The 16930-nt window shown below is 46.1% G+C and overlaps 1 protein-coding gene across 1 annotated transcript in view; it reads right to left on the bottom strand.

The window, feature by feature from the left end:
• Positions 1-678: 678 nt before the first annotated feature.
• The window catches only part of LOC311128831 (interleukin-1 receptor type 1-like), a 57122-nt gene continuing 40870 nt past the window's right edge, over positions 679-16930 (bottom strand). Inside the window, exons 3-10 of the mRNA XM_084161056.1 lie at positions 13688-13940; positions 13397-13577; positions 12071-12260; positions 8669-8731; positions 8382-8517; positions 4091-4242; positions 1605-1778; positions 679-1306 (exon numbers count right to left, since the gene is read on the bottom strand). Of these exons, the coding sequence (XP_084017182.1) occupies positions 855-1306; positions 1605-1778; positions 4091-4242; positions 8382-8517; positions 8669-8731; positions 12071-12260; positions 13397-13577; positions 13688-13940 (1601 nt within the window). The 3' untranslated portion in view covers positions 679-854. The remainder of the gene's footprint in view (positions 1307-1604; positions 1779-4090; positions 4243-8381; positions 8518-8668; positions 8732-12070; positions 12261-13396; positions 13578-13687; positions 13941-16930) is intronic.

Genomic DNA, 16930 nt, shown 5'->3' on the forward strand with positions numbered 1-16930 from the left:
ACACATAAAAATGATATCCACAAGTTCATCTGACTCTGGGGAAGTAGATAAAGGGCCTCATTGCCAAAATCCTGATGTATCCATTTAAGGCCTGCAGTGTGAACAAGGCTTTAGAGGGCCTCCAGGCAGAGCTGCATGGTGGGGACTAGTTAAAGAGCCAGTGCAATTGAGACAACATGAGCCCCATGGTGGAGTTGCTTCTCCGTGGGGACCACAAACCTTACTGAAGACAGTGTGTTGTGGTAGCCAGGTGGACCTCATGACATACAGTACATTCGTAAAGTATTCAGATCACTTGACTTTTTCCACATTTCGTTACATTACAGCCTTATTCTAAAATAGATTAAAATGTATTTTTAGAAAACAATAGAAAACATGAAAACATAGACAGTATAAAAAACATTAGCTGTAAGCAAAACATCATTCACATTAAACACCTTGCGTTTCTATAAAACACAAAGGGCATATTTTACTTGCCGTTGCAATAAGAAATAGATTTCACACGAAGTTATAGAAAATAAGTATTAACAGGTGTGATGATGATGACCCTTAGGATTCCTACCACATCCTGTATTAGGAGGAAACTCACAAAAAAATAATTGTCTGCAAGACAATAATATTCAATCATCCTATTGGCAAGGTAATCATTCAGAATCCTTTAAGAGTGACCAGCTGTTCCACACCGGTATCAGTCACACATAAATAACTGGATTCAATAATTTTTCATGAAAATGTGTTGAGAGAGTCAGGTACCAGAAGTCCTTTCATTCAACAGATTTCCTCGTTATGTCTAACACTGTCCTCTCCAAAGCCCATCCATCCCATCACAACTTCATCAGGCTGTTCTTCTCTGGTCACCTCGTCCTCGTGCCCCTCACTGGCATATAATACCTCAGTTCCTTCCAGAAGCGTGAGGACAAGGAAAGAGAGGGTGAGGAGAGAGGGGACGAAGCCAGCTCCCCTCTCTTCTCCTCCACCTCCTCCTCTTCTCCCCACCTCCCACACCTCAACCCTCTGCTACTCTTCCACCAGCAGACGGCGCCCTGGCGCTCCCGGAGGTGGCGCACCGACTCGGGGAAGAGGGTCAGCTGTGTGGGGGAGACCTCCTCCAGCTCCACAAGGACCACCTTAAGGGAGCCCTCCAACAGGGCACAGTGCAAGGCCGTCTGCCTCTCGAAGCTCTGCCAGGCCTCCAGGACACCACTGCTGCTGTCACTGTGGCTTCCACTGCAGAACGTAGAGCCAGAGTAGACCAGGAGGAGACGCCGGCTTGCCAGCATGCTCTCCTCCACTGCATCTACTATGGCTAGAGAGGGAGGAGGGAGGAGAAGAGGGGGAAAGGGAGGAGGGAGGAGAAGAGGGGGAAAGGGAGGAGAGAGGAGGGAGGAGAAGAGGGGGAAAGGGAGGAGGGAGGAGAAGAGGGGGTCAGGGAGCAGGGGAAATTGTTATTAAAACATTGTTCTACCATTGAAATGGTTTCTGAAGGTCTTTATGATTTCAGAAAGGTTTCACATATTTCATCATCATGCTACTTATGTACTAATGCCAAGGCTAACTTAGTCTTCTGGAACCTGGAGCCTCAGGGTCGAGCTGAGATGTCATACCTTCCCCTGGTAGGCTGTCCCGGCCCAGTATGAACAGCCTGTAGCCACACCTCCCCTCCAGAACCTGGGGCAACATGTGGAGGGCAAACATCTCTGCCTCCCCACAGGCTCCGCCCCCATCCCCAAACAGACGGGGGTATGCCACGTATGCATCATACAACTTCCCATCAGAGTCTGCCACATGCAGGATAGGGACAGGTAAAACAAAATAGATGTGTTAGTGCTGGGCTAGAGCAAAAGCCTCCACAAACCTGCCTAACAGAGGAGGCTTGGTTATTTATGACACCATAGTTGCTTGTGTTTTATGGTTACATGGCCTATTTAGTGCCTTGTATCAAACTTCCTCTCTGTTTCCTCTGAGTCATGGAAAATGCTGTGCTTGCATAGCTGTGGGATGTGCTACAATACATTGCTACACTTGCTACTGATTTTACTTGTGGTCAGGTGGGGAGTGGGAAACAAGTGTTGGATTCTAGCTTGGAATATACTTATTCATGTTACCATATTAGAACCGGGTGTATGGAAAGTTACTGAGTGAGAAAGGGGAGTGCAGAGCTTACATTCTGTTGGAAAATTTTATTCTTAAATCTCATGTACCCTATAGAGAGAGGCAAAGGGCAACAGTCTGGTTTCAGTCACTGCTAAGGTAGGACAGCCGTGGAGTAGGGAGGAGTGAGGAATTCGGCCCGAGGTCAGGTCAGATGAAGTGAGGAGGAACAGTCAGTCCTGTCACACACATACAGTTGAAGTCGGAAGTTTACATACCCCTTAGCCAAATACATTTAAACTCAGTTTTTCACAATTCCTGACATTTAATCCTAGTAAAAATTCCCTGTTTTAGGTCAGTTAGGATCACCACTTTATTTTAAGAATGTGAAATGTCAGAATAATAGTAAAGAGAATGATTTATTCAGCTTTTATTTATTTCATCACATTCCCAGTGGGTCAGAAGTTTACATACACTCAATTAGTATTTGGTAGCATTGCCTTTAAATTGTTTAACTTGGGTCAAACGTTTCGGGTAGCCTTCCACAAGCTTCCCACAATAAGTTGGATGACTTTTGGTCCATTCCTCCTGACAGAGCTGGTGTAAGAGGCCTCCTTGCTCGCACACGCTTTTTCAGTTCTGCCCATAATGTTCTATAGGATTGAGGTCAGGGCTTTGTGGTGGCCACTCCAATACCTTGACGTTGTTGTCCTTAAGTCATTTTGCCACAACTTTGGAAGTATGCTTGGGGTCATTGTCCATTTGGAAGACCCATTTGCGACCAAGCTTAAACTTCCTGACTGATGTCTTAAGATGTTGCTTCAATACATCCACATAATTTTCCTTCCTCATGATGCTATCTACTTTGTGAAGTGCACCAGTCCCTCCTGCAGCAAAGCACCCTCACAGCATGATGCTGCCACCCCCGTGCTTCACAGTTGGGATGGTGTTCTTCAGCTTGCAAGCCAACTTTAAAGGCACGGTCAACTTAGTGTATGTAGACTTCTGACCCACTGTAATTGCTGTGAATTATATGTGAAATAATCTGTCTGTAAACAATTGTTGGAAAAATTACTTGTGTCATGCACAAAGTAGATGTCCTAACCGACTTGCCAAAACTATAGTTTGTTAAAAAGAAATTTGTGGAGTGGTTGAAAAACAAGTTTTAATGACTGTATGTAAACTTCCAACTTCAACTGTATATTTCCATGCCCATGAAGGTTCTAGCAGGAGGCTACACCAATGAGAGGAACCAAATACGTTCCTGACTAGCAACAGAGATGTATTGGCTGTCTAGATATGCAAGGGGTTGACTCCGCCTAGTAGGAAGGTATAAATATATGTGATTGTGTAAACATCTTTGTCTTTGCAGCTGTATGACCCAGTGGGTGAATAAACTTTGTTTGAGCTTTTTCTAGTTGTCCGTTTGAGTTTTTACTCAGTTTGTTCAGAACCTAACACAAGCAATGCAACATGCGTGTGTGTGTGGGTTTAAGTGTGGGCCTGGGGGTTTGTGGGGAGACATGCTGTATGTGCATTTCTGTCTGTATCTGGTGTAGGAATGTATATTTATGTTAGTGCGAGTTTCCATTTCGTGAAAGCACAGTATGCAATGAGTCTGCAGATAGTGTGTGTGTGTGCATGAGTGTGTGCATGTCTGCGTGTGCGCGCTCAGGCATGTTTCTATTAATGTTTCCATGAGTGTGCTTGCGCAGTATATGTGCGGTAAAGTGTCTCTCATTGCGTACCTGTGTTTGTGTAGAGAAGCGGGAACATCCTCCTGAGCGACAGCACTGGTCAGTAGTACCCCAATAGGGAGCAGGTAGTTTGGATCTGTGCAGAAAAAGAGAGAAGATAGCATTTATAACAGTTTTTTCAAAAGTGGTGAGGTTGCAGTTGTTATAATACACTATCAAAACAAGGGTAAAGGGACAGGATAATATGTGTGTGATCTCTTTTGAAACACCTTTATGTTATCCTCCAGACAGTATTGTCTAACGTGTAGGCTGTAGTATGAAGAAGGCTAAAGAAATGCCTCTGTCACTGGAAACCAAACACGTGTAGTTGATGTAAAAGTCTTCCTCTTCCACCATCAAGAAATTCAAATGACGCTCCAACCATACACCCTCCTCCTCTTCTTCTCTCCACTCCCTGCTCTGGGGGGGAGACAGACAAGTTCCCCCTTGTGAACGCACAATCAAACCATCATGGCAACAGTTAACATAACATACACTGTTATTGGCGCCTGAGGGGATGGGTGCCGTTTTACAGGCTCCTAACCAACTGTGCTATTTTGTGTGGTTTTTTCCATTGTTTGTAACCTTTTTTGTACATAATGTTGCTGCTACCGTCTCTTATGACCGAAAATAGTTTCTGGATATCAGAACAGTGATTATTCACCTCGAACTGCACAAAGATTTTTTTATTTAATGAGTCTTACAGAAGGGATATACTGTTTCTCCGAGACCAGGCCCAAATCCCGTCATTCGTGTGAAGAAAAGACAGAGGTACAGGGGGCGGAGATCGGGTGCCTTGTGAGAATTTTTCGGAACCCGCCTCTACCATCCGTTCTATTGGCCAACGTGCAATCACTGGAGAATAAACTGGATGAGCTCCGTTCTAGACTATCCTACCAACGGGACATTAATAACTGTAATAGCTTATGTTTCACCAAGTCGTGGCTGAACGACGACACGGATAATATACAGTTGGCTGGATTTCCGTGCATCGGCAGGACAGAAGCGGTGCTCCTAGTGGCCAGGAACTTTAATGCAGGCAAACTTAAATCCATTTTACCTCATTTCTACCAGCATATCACATCTGCAACCAGAGGGAAAAAAAACCTAGACCACTTTTACTCCACACACAGTGACGCATACAAAGCTCTCCTTCGCCCTCCATTTGGCAAATCTGACCATAATTCTATCCTGCTGATTCCTGCTTTCAAGCAAAAACTAAAGCAGGAAGCACCAGTGACTCTGTCAATAAAAAAGTGGTCAGATGAAGCAGATGCTAAGCTACAGGACTATTTTGCTAGCACAGACTGGAATGTCTTCCGGGATTCTTCCGATGGCATTGAGGAGTACACCACATCAGTCACTGGCTGTCACTGTTTTGCTAGCACAGACTGGAAGAAATCCCGCTATGCCATCAGACTAACCATCAAACAGGCAAAGCGTCAATACAGGACTAGGATTGAATTCTACTACACCGGCTCTGATACTCGTCAGATGTGGCAGGGCTTGCAAACTATTACGGATTACAAAGGGAAACCCAGCAGCGAGCTGCCCAGTGACGCGAGCCTATTAGATGGGCTAAATGCCTTTTATGCTCGCTTCGGGGCAAGCAACACTGAAGCATGCATGAGAGCACCAGCTGTTCCAGACGACTGTGTGATCACGCTCTCCGTAGCCTTTAAACAGGTCAACATTCACAAGGCCGCGGGGCCAGACGGATTACCAGGACGTGTACTCAGATCCTGCATGGACAAACTGGCAAGTGTCTTCACTGACATTTTCAACCTTTCCCTGAGCAAGTCTGTAACACCTACATGTTTCAAGCAGGCCACCATAGTCCCTGTGCCCAGAAAAGCGAAGGTAACCTGCCTAAATGACTACCGTCCCGTAGCACGTCGGTAGCCATGAAGTTCTTTGAAAGGCTGGTCATGGCTCACATCAACACCATCATCCCGGAAACCCTAGACCCACTCCAATTTGCATACCGCCCCCATGGATCAACAGATGACGCAATCTCAATCGCACTCCACACTGCCCTTTCCCACCTGGACAAAAGGAACACCTATGTGAGAATGCTGTTCATTGACTACAGTTCAGCGTTCAACACCATAGTGCCTACAAAGTTCATCACTAAGCTAAGGACCCTGGGACTAAACACCTCCTTCTGCAACTGGATCTTGGACTTCCTGACGGGCCGCCCCCAGGTGGTAAGGGTAGGCAACAACACATCTGCCAAGCTGATCCTCAACACTGGGGCCCCTCAGGGGTGCATGCTTAGTCCCCTCCTGTACTCCCTGTTCACCCATGACTGCGTGGCCAAGCACGACTCCAACACCATCATTAAGTTTGCTGACGACACAACAGTGGTAGGCCTGATCACCGACAACGATGAGACAGCCTAAAGGGAGGAGGTCAGAGACCTGGCAGTGTGGTGCCAGGACAACAACCTCTCCCTCAACGTGATCAAGACAAAGGAGCTATCGTGGACTACAGGAAAAGGAGGGCCAAACACGCTCCTATTCACATCGACAGGGCTGTAGTGGAGCTGGTCGAGAGTTTCAAGTTCCTTTGTGTCAACATTAATCAAATGGCCACCTGGACTATCTACATTGACACCCCGCCCTCCCTTTGTTTTTACACTGCTGCTACTCGCTGTTTATTATCTATGCATAGTCACTTTACCCCTACCTACATGTACAAATTACTTCGACTAACCTGTACCCCCGCTGATTGACCTGGTACTGGTACACCCTGTATTTAGCCTCGTTATTGTTATTTTATTGTTACTTTTTATTTGATTTTTTACTTTATTTTATTTAGTAAATATTTTCTTAACTCTATTTCTTGAACTGCATTGTTGGTTAAGGGCTTGTAAGTAAGCATTTCACGGTAAGGTCTACACCTGTTGTATTCGACGCATGTGACAAATAAAATGTGATTTGATTTGATTTTGTGAAGTTCCAAAGTTTCAAAGCAAGCACTATGTATTAAGGTATATGGAGCCTATCTTAATCTCAGTGGTATACCTGATACGATACCAACAGTTTAGATACTATACAGTAGAACATCCATCTGGATGACACAGAATACAGGCATATACAGTGCCGTGAAAAAGTATTTTCTCCTTTCTGATTTTCTCTATTTTTGCATATTTTTTATACTGAATGTTATCAGATCTTCAACCAAAACCTAATATTAGATAAAGGAACCTGAGTGTACAAATAACAAACCCAAAAATTATACTTATTTTATTTATTTAATTAACAAAGTTATGCAAGTGTGAAAAAGTAACTGCCCCCTTACACTCAATAACTGGTTGTGCCACCTTTAGCTGCAATGACTGCAACCAAATGCTTCCTGTAGTTGTTGATCAGTCTCTCACATCACTGTGGAGGAATTTGGCCCACTCTTGCATGCAACATTTTTGGGTTTTCAAGCATGAACTGCTAGTTTCAAGTCCTACCACAACATCTCAATTGGAATTAGGTCTGGACTTTGACTAGTAAATTACAAAACTTCAAATGTGTTGCTTTTTAACCATTTTCAAGTAAACTTGAATATGTGTTTTGGATCATTGTCTTGCTGCATGACCCAGCTGTGCTTCAGCTTCAGCTCACAGACAGATGGCCTTACATTCTCCTGTAGAACGTAATGGGACCCATGTCGTCCAAAAAGTTATACTTTTGACTCATCTGTCCATAGAACATTCTTCAAAGAGTCTTGATGATTCAGGTGCTTTTTGGCAAACTTGAGTCAACTTTTTGGATGAGATGGGTCCCATTATGTCTGGCGAAAAGCAAACACTGCATTACACAGTAAGAACTTCATACTGTAAGTCAAGCATGGTGGTGGTATTGTGATGGTTTGGGGATGCTTTGCTGCCTCAGGACCTGGACGACTTGACTTAATAGAAGGAACCATGAATTCTGCTCTGTATCAGAGAATTCTACAGGAGAATGTCATGCCATCCGTCTGTGAGCTGAAGCTGAAGCGCAGCTGGGTCATGCAGCAAGACAATGATCCAAAACACACTTATCTCCCTCACTAACTTTAAGCATCAGTTGTCAGAGCACCTTACCGATCACTGCACCTGTACACAACCCATCTGAAATTAGCCCGCCCAACTACCTCATCCCTATATTGTTATTTATTTTGCTCATTTGTACCCCAGTATCTCTATTTGCACATCATCTCTTGCACATCTATCATTCCAGTGTTAATACTAATTGTAATTATTTTGCACTATAGCCTATTTATTGCCTTACCTCCATAACTTGCTACATTTGCACACACTGTATATGTATTTATTTCTGTTGTATTTTTGACTTTGTTTTGTTTTACCCCATATGTAACTCTGTGTTGTTGTTTTTATCGCACTGCTTTGCTTTATCTTGGCCAGGTCGCAGTTGTAAATGAGAACTTGTTCTCAACTGGTTTACCTGGTTAAATAAAGGTGAAAAAAAAATCAAGTCTACATGAAAATGGTTAAAAAGCAACACATTTGTAGAATTCTTACAGTGTGTATTGCGATACTGTTGTGTTGTCTCAACCTACCTTTGTGATTCCTGAAAGATGCGCTCTGAGACAATTTTGGAAATGGAGTTATTGCTAGCTTTCCAATTCAAATCCGTGCAACATTTATTCCCCACACTCGGCACAAACACCCGACACATCTTACTGAAGGAAGAACCTAGGGGGCAAACATTGAATTCTTTATTTGGATCATGAATGAAAATAAATAATAAACTCACGCACGCACGCGCACACACACACACACACACACACACACACACACACAACACACACAAACACACACACACGTTCTCTAGTGGTTTACTCACCCAGATCTGCTTTGATGATCTCATTGGCAGGTTCAACCACTTTGGGCTCCAGGCAATACTGCACTGAAATTATGACAATGATTCATAAACATCATAGAAAGACACAGAAATATTCAGTCACCTGACCCTATAGAAAACAACCCTTTCTAAGCTCTCAAAGAGCAAAGTTTCAAAGCAGCCTCTATGAACTCATAACCTCTGATTCAGGGTCATATACGGTGCCTTCAGAAAGTATTCACACACCTTGACTTTTTCCACGTTTTGTTGTGTTACAGCTTGAATTTGAAATTGATGCAATTTAGATTTTTGTATCAATGGCCTACACACAATACCCCATAATGTCAAAGTGGAATGTTTTTAGAAATGTTTACAAATTAATTAAAAATGATGAAATGTCTTGAGTCAAGAAGTATTCAATGCCTTAGTAATGGCAGGCCTAAACAAGTTCAGGAGTAAAATGTTGCTTAACAAGTCACATTATAAGTTGCATGGACTCACTCTGTGTCACGCCCTGGCTCTAGGGACTCTTTTATGTTGAGCCAGGGTGTGTAGAGTCTATGTTTTGTGTTCATTGTTTCAGTATCTAGTTCATGTGTTTCTGTGTTGGCCAGGGTGGTTCTCAATCAGAGGCAACGAGAATCAGCTGTTGCTTGTTGTCTCTGATTGGGACCCATACTTAGGCAGACGTTTGGCAGTTGTGTTTTGTGGGATCTTGTTCCGTGTTGGTTTGTGTTTGTTACCAAGGACTTCACGTATCGTTTTGTTGTTTTTGTTCGTGTGGTGAATATAAATAAAGTATGATTGCATTCCACGCTGCGCCTTGGTCCGCTCCTTTTGACGATCGTGACAGAAGATCCCACCATAACAGGACCAAGCAGCGTGTCCAGGAGCAGACAGCCTGGACTTGGGAGGAGATATTGGACGGGAAAGGGTCCTGGACTTGGGAGGAGATCCAGGCCGGTATGGATCGCCGTCCGTGGGAGGAGACGGTGGAGGCGCGCCGTAGAGAGGAGCAGCGGCGCCAACCGGGCCGACGTCGGACACGCAAGAGGCAACCCCAATAAATTTTTAGGGGGGGGCACACGGCATGGACGACGGAGCTGCTGGAGGCAGCTACAGGGCGAGGTTGGGGATTAGGAGAGTAGGCCACCGGGTTTGGGGGGCCGGAAGGGAGGTTGGCGGAGCCTAGAGGTAGAGCAGAGCCAACTCCCCGTACTCAGGCTAGGCAGCGTGAGACTGGGCAGGTTCCGAGATATGCGGAGCTGCGTACAGTCCGGTACGTCCTGTGCGAGCACCACGCACGTGTCGTGCTAAGGTGGGCATGCAGCCAGGACGGAGTGTGCCGGCTCAACGCTCGTGGCCTCCAGTACCACTCCTCGGTCCCGGATATCCTGCGCCAGTGTCACGTGCTGTTGTGCCAGTACGTGTACACAGCCCTGTACGTCCTGTGCTGATGCCTCACACAGAGTGTGTTAAGATAGGCATTCAGCCAGGACGGGTTGTGTCAGCTCTTCGTTCCAGACCTCCAGTCCGTCTCCACAGCCCGGTCCGGCCTGTTCCTGCCCCTCGTACCAAGACTGTGGTGCGTGTCGCCAGCCCGGCCCGGCCCATTCCTGCTCCCCGCACCAAGTCAGTGGTGCGCGTCGTCAGCCCGGCCCGGCCCGTTCCTGCTCCCCGCACCAAGCCAATGGTGCGCGTTGCCAGCCCGGCCCGGCCTGTTCCTGCCCCTCGCACTAAGCCTATGGTGCGCGTCGCCAGCCCGGTCCGACCTGTTCCTGCTCCCCGCACCAAGCCTATGGTGCGCTTCGTCAGCCCGGCCCGGCCCGTTCCTGCTCCCCGCACCAAGCCAGGGGTGCGCGTCTTCAGCCCGGTCCGGCCCGTTCCTGCTCCCCGCACCAAGTCAGGGGTGCGCGTCGTCAGCCCGGTCCGGCCCATTCCTGCTCCCCGCACCAAGCCTGTGGTGCGCGTCGTCAGTCCGGCACAGCCCGTGCCCATTTCACCGGTGCCTGGTCAGGTACCGGTCAGCTGCTCCACACCGGAGCCTAAGCAATCCGCTCCACCGGTGTCCAGTCCAGCTCCAGCCAGCGGGGCCAGACCAGACCAGGGGCACTACGGGGGGGTTATTAGAGGGTGGTGGTCACGCCCGGAGCCGGATCCGCCTCCGATGAAGAATGCCCACCCGGCCCTCCCCTGCTCGGTTTATGTTGGCGCGGTCGCAGTCCGCGCCTTTGGGGGGGGGGGGGTACTGTCACGCCCTGGCTCTAGGGACTCTTTTATGTTGAGCCAGGGTGTGTAGAGTCTATGTTTTTTGTTCATTATTTCAGTATCTAGTTCATGTGTTTCTGTGATGGCCGGGGTGGTTCTCAATCAGAGGCAACGAGAATCAGCTGTTGCTTGTTGTCTCTGATTGGGACCCATACTTAGGCAGACGTTTGGCAGTTGTGTTTTGTGGGATCTTGTTCCGTGTTGGTTTGTGTTTGTTACCAAGGACTTCACGTATCGTTTTGTTGTTTTTGTTCGTGTGGTGAATATAAATAATGTATGTTCGCATTCCACGCTGCACCTTGGTCCGCTCCTTTTGACGATCGTGACACTCTGTGTGCAATAACAGTGTTTCAAATGATTTTTGAATGACTACCTCATGTCTGTACCCCACACATACAGTACAATTATATGTAAGGTCCCTAAGTCAAGCAGTGAATTTCAAACACAGATTCAACAACGAAGACCAGGGAGGAAAACCTGGTTCCGTCTGCTTTCCACCAGGTACTGGGAGATGAATTCACCATTCAGCAGGTCAATAACCTTAAACACAAGGCCAAATCTACACTGAAGTTGCTTACGAAGAATACAGTGAATGTTCCTGAGTGGCCGAGTTACAGTTTAGACTTAAATCTGCTTGAAAATCTATGGCAAGACCTGAAAATGGTTGTCTAGCAATGATCAACAACCAACTTGACAGACCTTGAAGAATTTTGAAAAGAATAATGGGGAAATGTTGCACAATCCAGGTGTGGAAAGCTCTTAGACACTTACCCAGAAATACTCACAGCTGTAATCTCTGCCAAAGGTGATTCTAACATATATTGACTCAGGGAGTTGAATACTTATGTAATCAGATATATTAGTGTTCTATTTTTTCTATTTTTATATTTTTTTAATGTTAGACTTTTTCTTACACTTTGACATTACAGGGTATTTTGTGTAGATTGTTAACAAAAAATGACTATTAAATCCCTTTTAATCCCACTATGTAACACAACAAGATGTGGAGAAAGTCAACTGGTGTGAATACTTTCTGAAGGCACTGTATCTCTGTAATGGCTGTGGTAAGGATTGGGGGTATATGGTAATAATCTGTGGTTAGGGACAACCTTTATGAGCTGTGCCAAAAAAACTCACCGTCCACCATACCGTTGATGGTCTCTGAGATCCTGCCGCTGAGCCCTTCCAAGTTAAAGGTCATGGTGCAGGTGTAGAACGCATGGTCCTCAGGAATGACCGCTTCTTCTCGGAGTAACTCCGTAACACTGTTATTGACATAGCTAAACCTGTTCCACAATGGGTCATCTTTCACAATGGGTTCACAGCCCTGAAAGGTTTAAAGTAGAAATCCACACTGAAAGGTAGTGGTAATGGAATGGAATATCATAGTAATGGAATATGGCTAATAAAACAAAATGAATACACAATTACAGATAAGTTGTGATAATGTCTTACCTTAGAAGACCTACTCTCAGAACAATTCAATGCAGTACAATGTGTGAGAGCAATGAACAATGTAAAGAGTATATACCGTATCTGATGGAACATTGTTCAAATGTAGTCACTAGTAGTAATAACCCCACATTCCTATAGTTTTAAACACAAATTAAGAATACATAGAGACAGACTGAATGACTGAAAAGAAAGAGTTCAAACAGGCTTTCCAGCACTGTCAGGCAGGGGCAGACTGGGACCAGAAATCCGCCCTGGCATTTCTGACACACCAGACCATTTTTCCCTTGAGGCCCCGACATTGGCCCATTTTCTTTCCTTGAGGCCCCCAAAAGGCCCATTTTTGTCACTGTGGACCCCGTTATTACATTTACATTTTTTACATTTTAGTCATTTAGAAGACGCTCTTATCCAGAGTGACTTACAGTTAGTGAGTGCATACATTTTCATACTGGCCCCCCGTGGGGAACGAACCCACAACCCTGGCGTTGCAAGCGCCATGCTCTACCAACTGAGCTACAGGGGACTACATCATGTCCAAATGTATCTCAAATTGATTTGAACATGATTACATTTTACGTTTTAGTCATTTAGCAGATGCTCTTATCCAGAGTGACTTACAGTTAGTGAGTGCATACATTTTTCATACTGATGCGCGACAAATGCCAATATCGGTCAAATGACTTGAATGAGATTTGTGCCACAAATGCCAAAACGCTTCCATGTGACAACAGTGCAAGGGAAACCAAACCAAAGCACGTTGTTGTTATACCTTGTCCATAGACTGGCCTACAGGGTAAGGAAACCAATGTCATTGTAATTTGGGTGAACTAATTTGGTTATTAGCCAGATAATTATAATTATGTAAAAAAATAAATAAAAAAAAGACAATCCCATTGGGCTAAAAATTTACCAGCCCATCCGGCATGGCCAGTCCACCCCTGCTGTCAGGCGTTCCCTCTCAACACTCTCCCATTGCACTGCACTGTCTGTTTACCCCATAGGACTCACCTTGTACCACTGAATGGAGTAATTGTCCACTTCCCTGATATGGTCACTCAATGGGCAGTTCAGAAAACCGGTGGCTTTGTTGGTCAGGACCTGGTCGGCCTTTTCTGGTCGACCGCATTCTTCTGGGTTGGTGTGGTTCACAATCAGTAAGGCCGATTTCTTATAGCACTGGGAGGGTAGTCTGTTTATCAAAGGTAACAGGAAAGATTTACAGCACACACACACACACACACACACACACACACACACACACACACACACACACACAGCAGACAAAAGTATTGCCCCTACCTCACAACACACTCATAGTTTCCAGCATCCTCCATCGCGATGTTAAAAATCCACAGTGTCTTTCCCCGCGGCAGAGTCTTTCTTGTCTCCCTGGTCAGCTCTCTCCCAGTCCTTGGGTCATACCATGAGATGTTATAGGGGATACTGCTGTTGTCAAACACATTGAGGTCCACCAGGGTGGATGTTAACATGGCAGCATCACCGGAAACTGAAAACACCTGCTCAACCTCTCGTCCTTTGTCCTCACAGAGATCTGCACACAAAGAGTATATAAAGTAAAGTAAAGACAAACATGCGGCACAGGGACTGTTTGCGGACCACCATCTTTTTTATTGAGGCCACCTCTTAAAGAAAAACACATGTTGGAGAAATGATGCACGGCAAAGAAATTATGCAATTATTACGCGTCATGTAGTATGCATAGACAGAGTCTTTACAGAGATGGTCCCTTCAAAATATATCTCTTCACAACAAATTCTCCAGTAAAAAAAATAATAACTAAGAACACTGATGGTGTTAAATCAATACTGAAAGTGTTGAGTCTGTGGACCCATATAGACACCAGAACAGTGTTAAATTAACACACTGATTAGTGTAAAGCCTTTTTCAAATATTCCCACAGTGCCTTTCAAGCAAATTGTAGAGTTACCACCACTGTATTTGTAAGTGACAGAGACATGGTTGTTGCATTCATCAATTTTTGGTCCTACGGACTTCAAAAAGTGAGATCCTAAATGAGTATGTTGTCATAAAATATATATATATATATTTAACACAATGCCATACAGTGCATTCGGAAAGTATTCAGACCCCTTACATTTTACATTTTACATTTTAGTCATTTAGCAGACGCGACTTACAGTTAGTGAGTGCATACATTCTTTAATTTTTTTTCAAATTTTTTTATTTGTATTCTTTTTTTATATATATATATATTTTTTTTTCATACTGCCACCCCCGTGGGAATCGAACCCACAACCCTGGCGTTGCAAACGCCATGCTCTACCAACTGAGCTACATCCCTGCCGGCCATTCCCTCCCCTACCCTGGACGACGCTGTGCCAATTGTACGCCGCCCCATGGGTCTCCCGGTCGCGGCCGGCTACGACAGAGCCTGGATTCGAACCAGGATCTCTAGTGGCACAGCTAGCATTGCGATGCAGTGCCTTAGACCACTGCGCCACTCGGGAGATGCCACTCCCTTCACTTGTTCCACATTTTGTTACGTTACACCCTTAAATAAATGTGTTTTTTTCCTTATCAATCTACACACAATACCCCATATTGACAAAGCAAAAACAGGTTTTACATTTTTTTTGCAAATCAATTAAAAATTAAAAACTGAAATATTACATTTACATAAATATTCAGACCCTTTACTCAGTACTTTGTTGAAGCACCTTTGGCAGCGATTACAGCCTCGAGTCTTCTTGGGTATGATGCCACAAGCTTGGCACACCTGTATTTGGGGAGTTTCTCCCATTCCTCTCTGCAGATCCTGTCAAGCTCTGTAAGGTTACATGGGGAGCATCGCTGCACAGCTATTTTCAGGTCTCTCCAGAGCTGTTCGATCGGGTTCATGTCCGGGCTCTGGCTGGGCCACTCAAGGACATTCAGAGGCCTGTCCCGAAGCCACTCCTGCGTTGTCTTGGCTGTGTGCTTAGGGTCGTTGTCCTGTTGGAAGGTGAACCATCGCCCCAGTCTGAGGTCTGGAGCAGGTTTTCATCAAGGATCTCTCTTCTGTACTTTTCTCCGTTCACCTTTCCACATCAAGATGCTGCCACCACCATGCTTCACCGTAGGGATGGTATTGGCCAGGTGATGAGTGGTGCCTGGTTTCCTCCAGACGGGACGCTTGGCATTCAGGCCAAAGAGTTCAATCTTGGTTTCATTAGACCAGAGAATCTTGTTTCTCTTGGTCTGAGAGTCCTTAGGTGCCTTTTGGCAAACTCCCGAGTGGCGCAGTGGTCTAAGGCACTGCATCGCAGTGCTAGCTGTGCCACTAGAGATCCTGGTTTGAATCCAGGCTCTGTCGTAGCCGGCCGCGACCGGGAGACCCATGGGGCGGCGCACAATTGGCCCAGCGTCGTGCAGGGTAGGGGAGGGAATGGCCGGCAGGGATGTAGCTCAGTTGGTAGAGCATGGCGTTTGCAACGCCAGGGTTGTGGGATTGATTCCCACGGGGGGCCAGTATTATCTTTTATTTTTTTTATTAACTGTAAGTCGCTCTGGCTAAGAGCGTCTGCTAAATGACTAAAATGTAAAATGTAAACGTAAGCGGGCTGTCATGTGCCTTTTACTGAGGAGTGGCTTCCGTCTGGCCTCTCTACCATAAAGGCCTGATTGGTGGAGTGCTGCAGAGATGGTTGTCCTTCTGGAAGGTTCTCCCATCTCCATAGAGGACCAAGCCTGTGGTGCGCATCGTCAGCCCGGTCCGGCCCGTTCCTGCTCCCCGCACCATGCCAGGGGTGCGTATCGTCAGCCCGGTCCGGCCCGTTCCTGCTCCCCGCACCAAGTCAGGGGTGCGCGTCGTCAGCCCGGTCCGGCCCATTCCTGCTCCCCGCACCAAGCCTGTGGTGCGCGTCGTCATTCCGGCACAGCCCGTGCCCGTTTCACCGGTGCCTGGTCAGGTACCGGTCAGCTGCTCCACACCGGAGCATAAGCAATCCGCTCCACCGATGTCCAGTCCAGCTCCAGCCAGCGGGACCAGACCAGGGGCACTACGGGGGGGTTATTAGAGGGTGGTGGTCACGCCTGGAGCCGGATCCGCCTCCGAGGAGGAATGCCCACCCGGCCCTCCCCTGTTCGGTTTATGTTGGCGCGGTCGCAGTCCGCGCCTTTGGGGGGGGGTACTGTCACGCCCTGGCTCTAGGGACTCTTTTATGTTGAGCCAGGGTGTGTAGAGTCTATGTTTTATGTTCATTGTTTCAGTATCTAGTTCATGTGTTTCTGTGTTGGCCGGGGTGGTTCTCAATCAGAGGCAACGAGAATCAGCTGTTGCTTGTTGTCTCTGATTGGGACCCATACTTAGGCAGCCGTTTGGCAGTTGTGTTTTGTGGGATCTTGTTCCGTGTTGGTTTGTGTTTGTTACCAAGGACTTCACGTATCGTTTTGTTGTTTTTGTTCGTGTGGTGAATATAAATAAAGTATGTTCGCATTCCACGCTGCGCCTTGGTCCGCTCCTTTTGACGATCGTGACACTGTGTGCAATAACAGTGTTTCAAATGATTTTTGAATGACTAC

The sequence above is a fragment of the Coregonus lavaretus genome, assembly GCF_964263955.1.
Source record: "Coregonus lavaretus genome assembly, chromosome: 5".
Lineage (NCBI taxonomy): Eukaryota > Metazoa > Chordata > Actinopteri > Salmoniformes > Salmonidae > Coregonus > Coregonus lavaretus.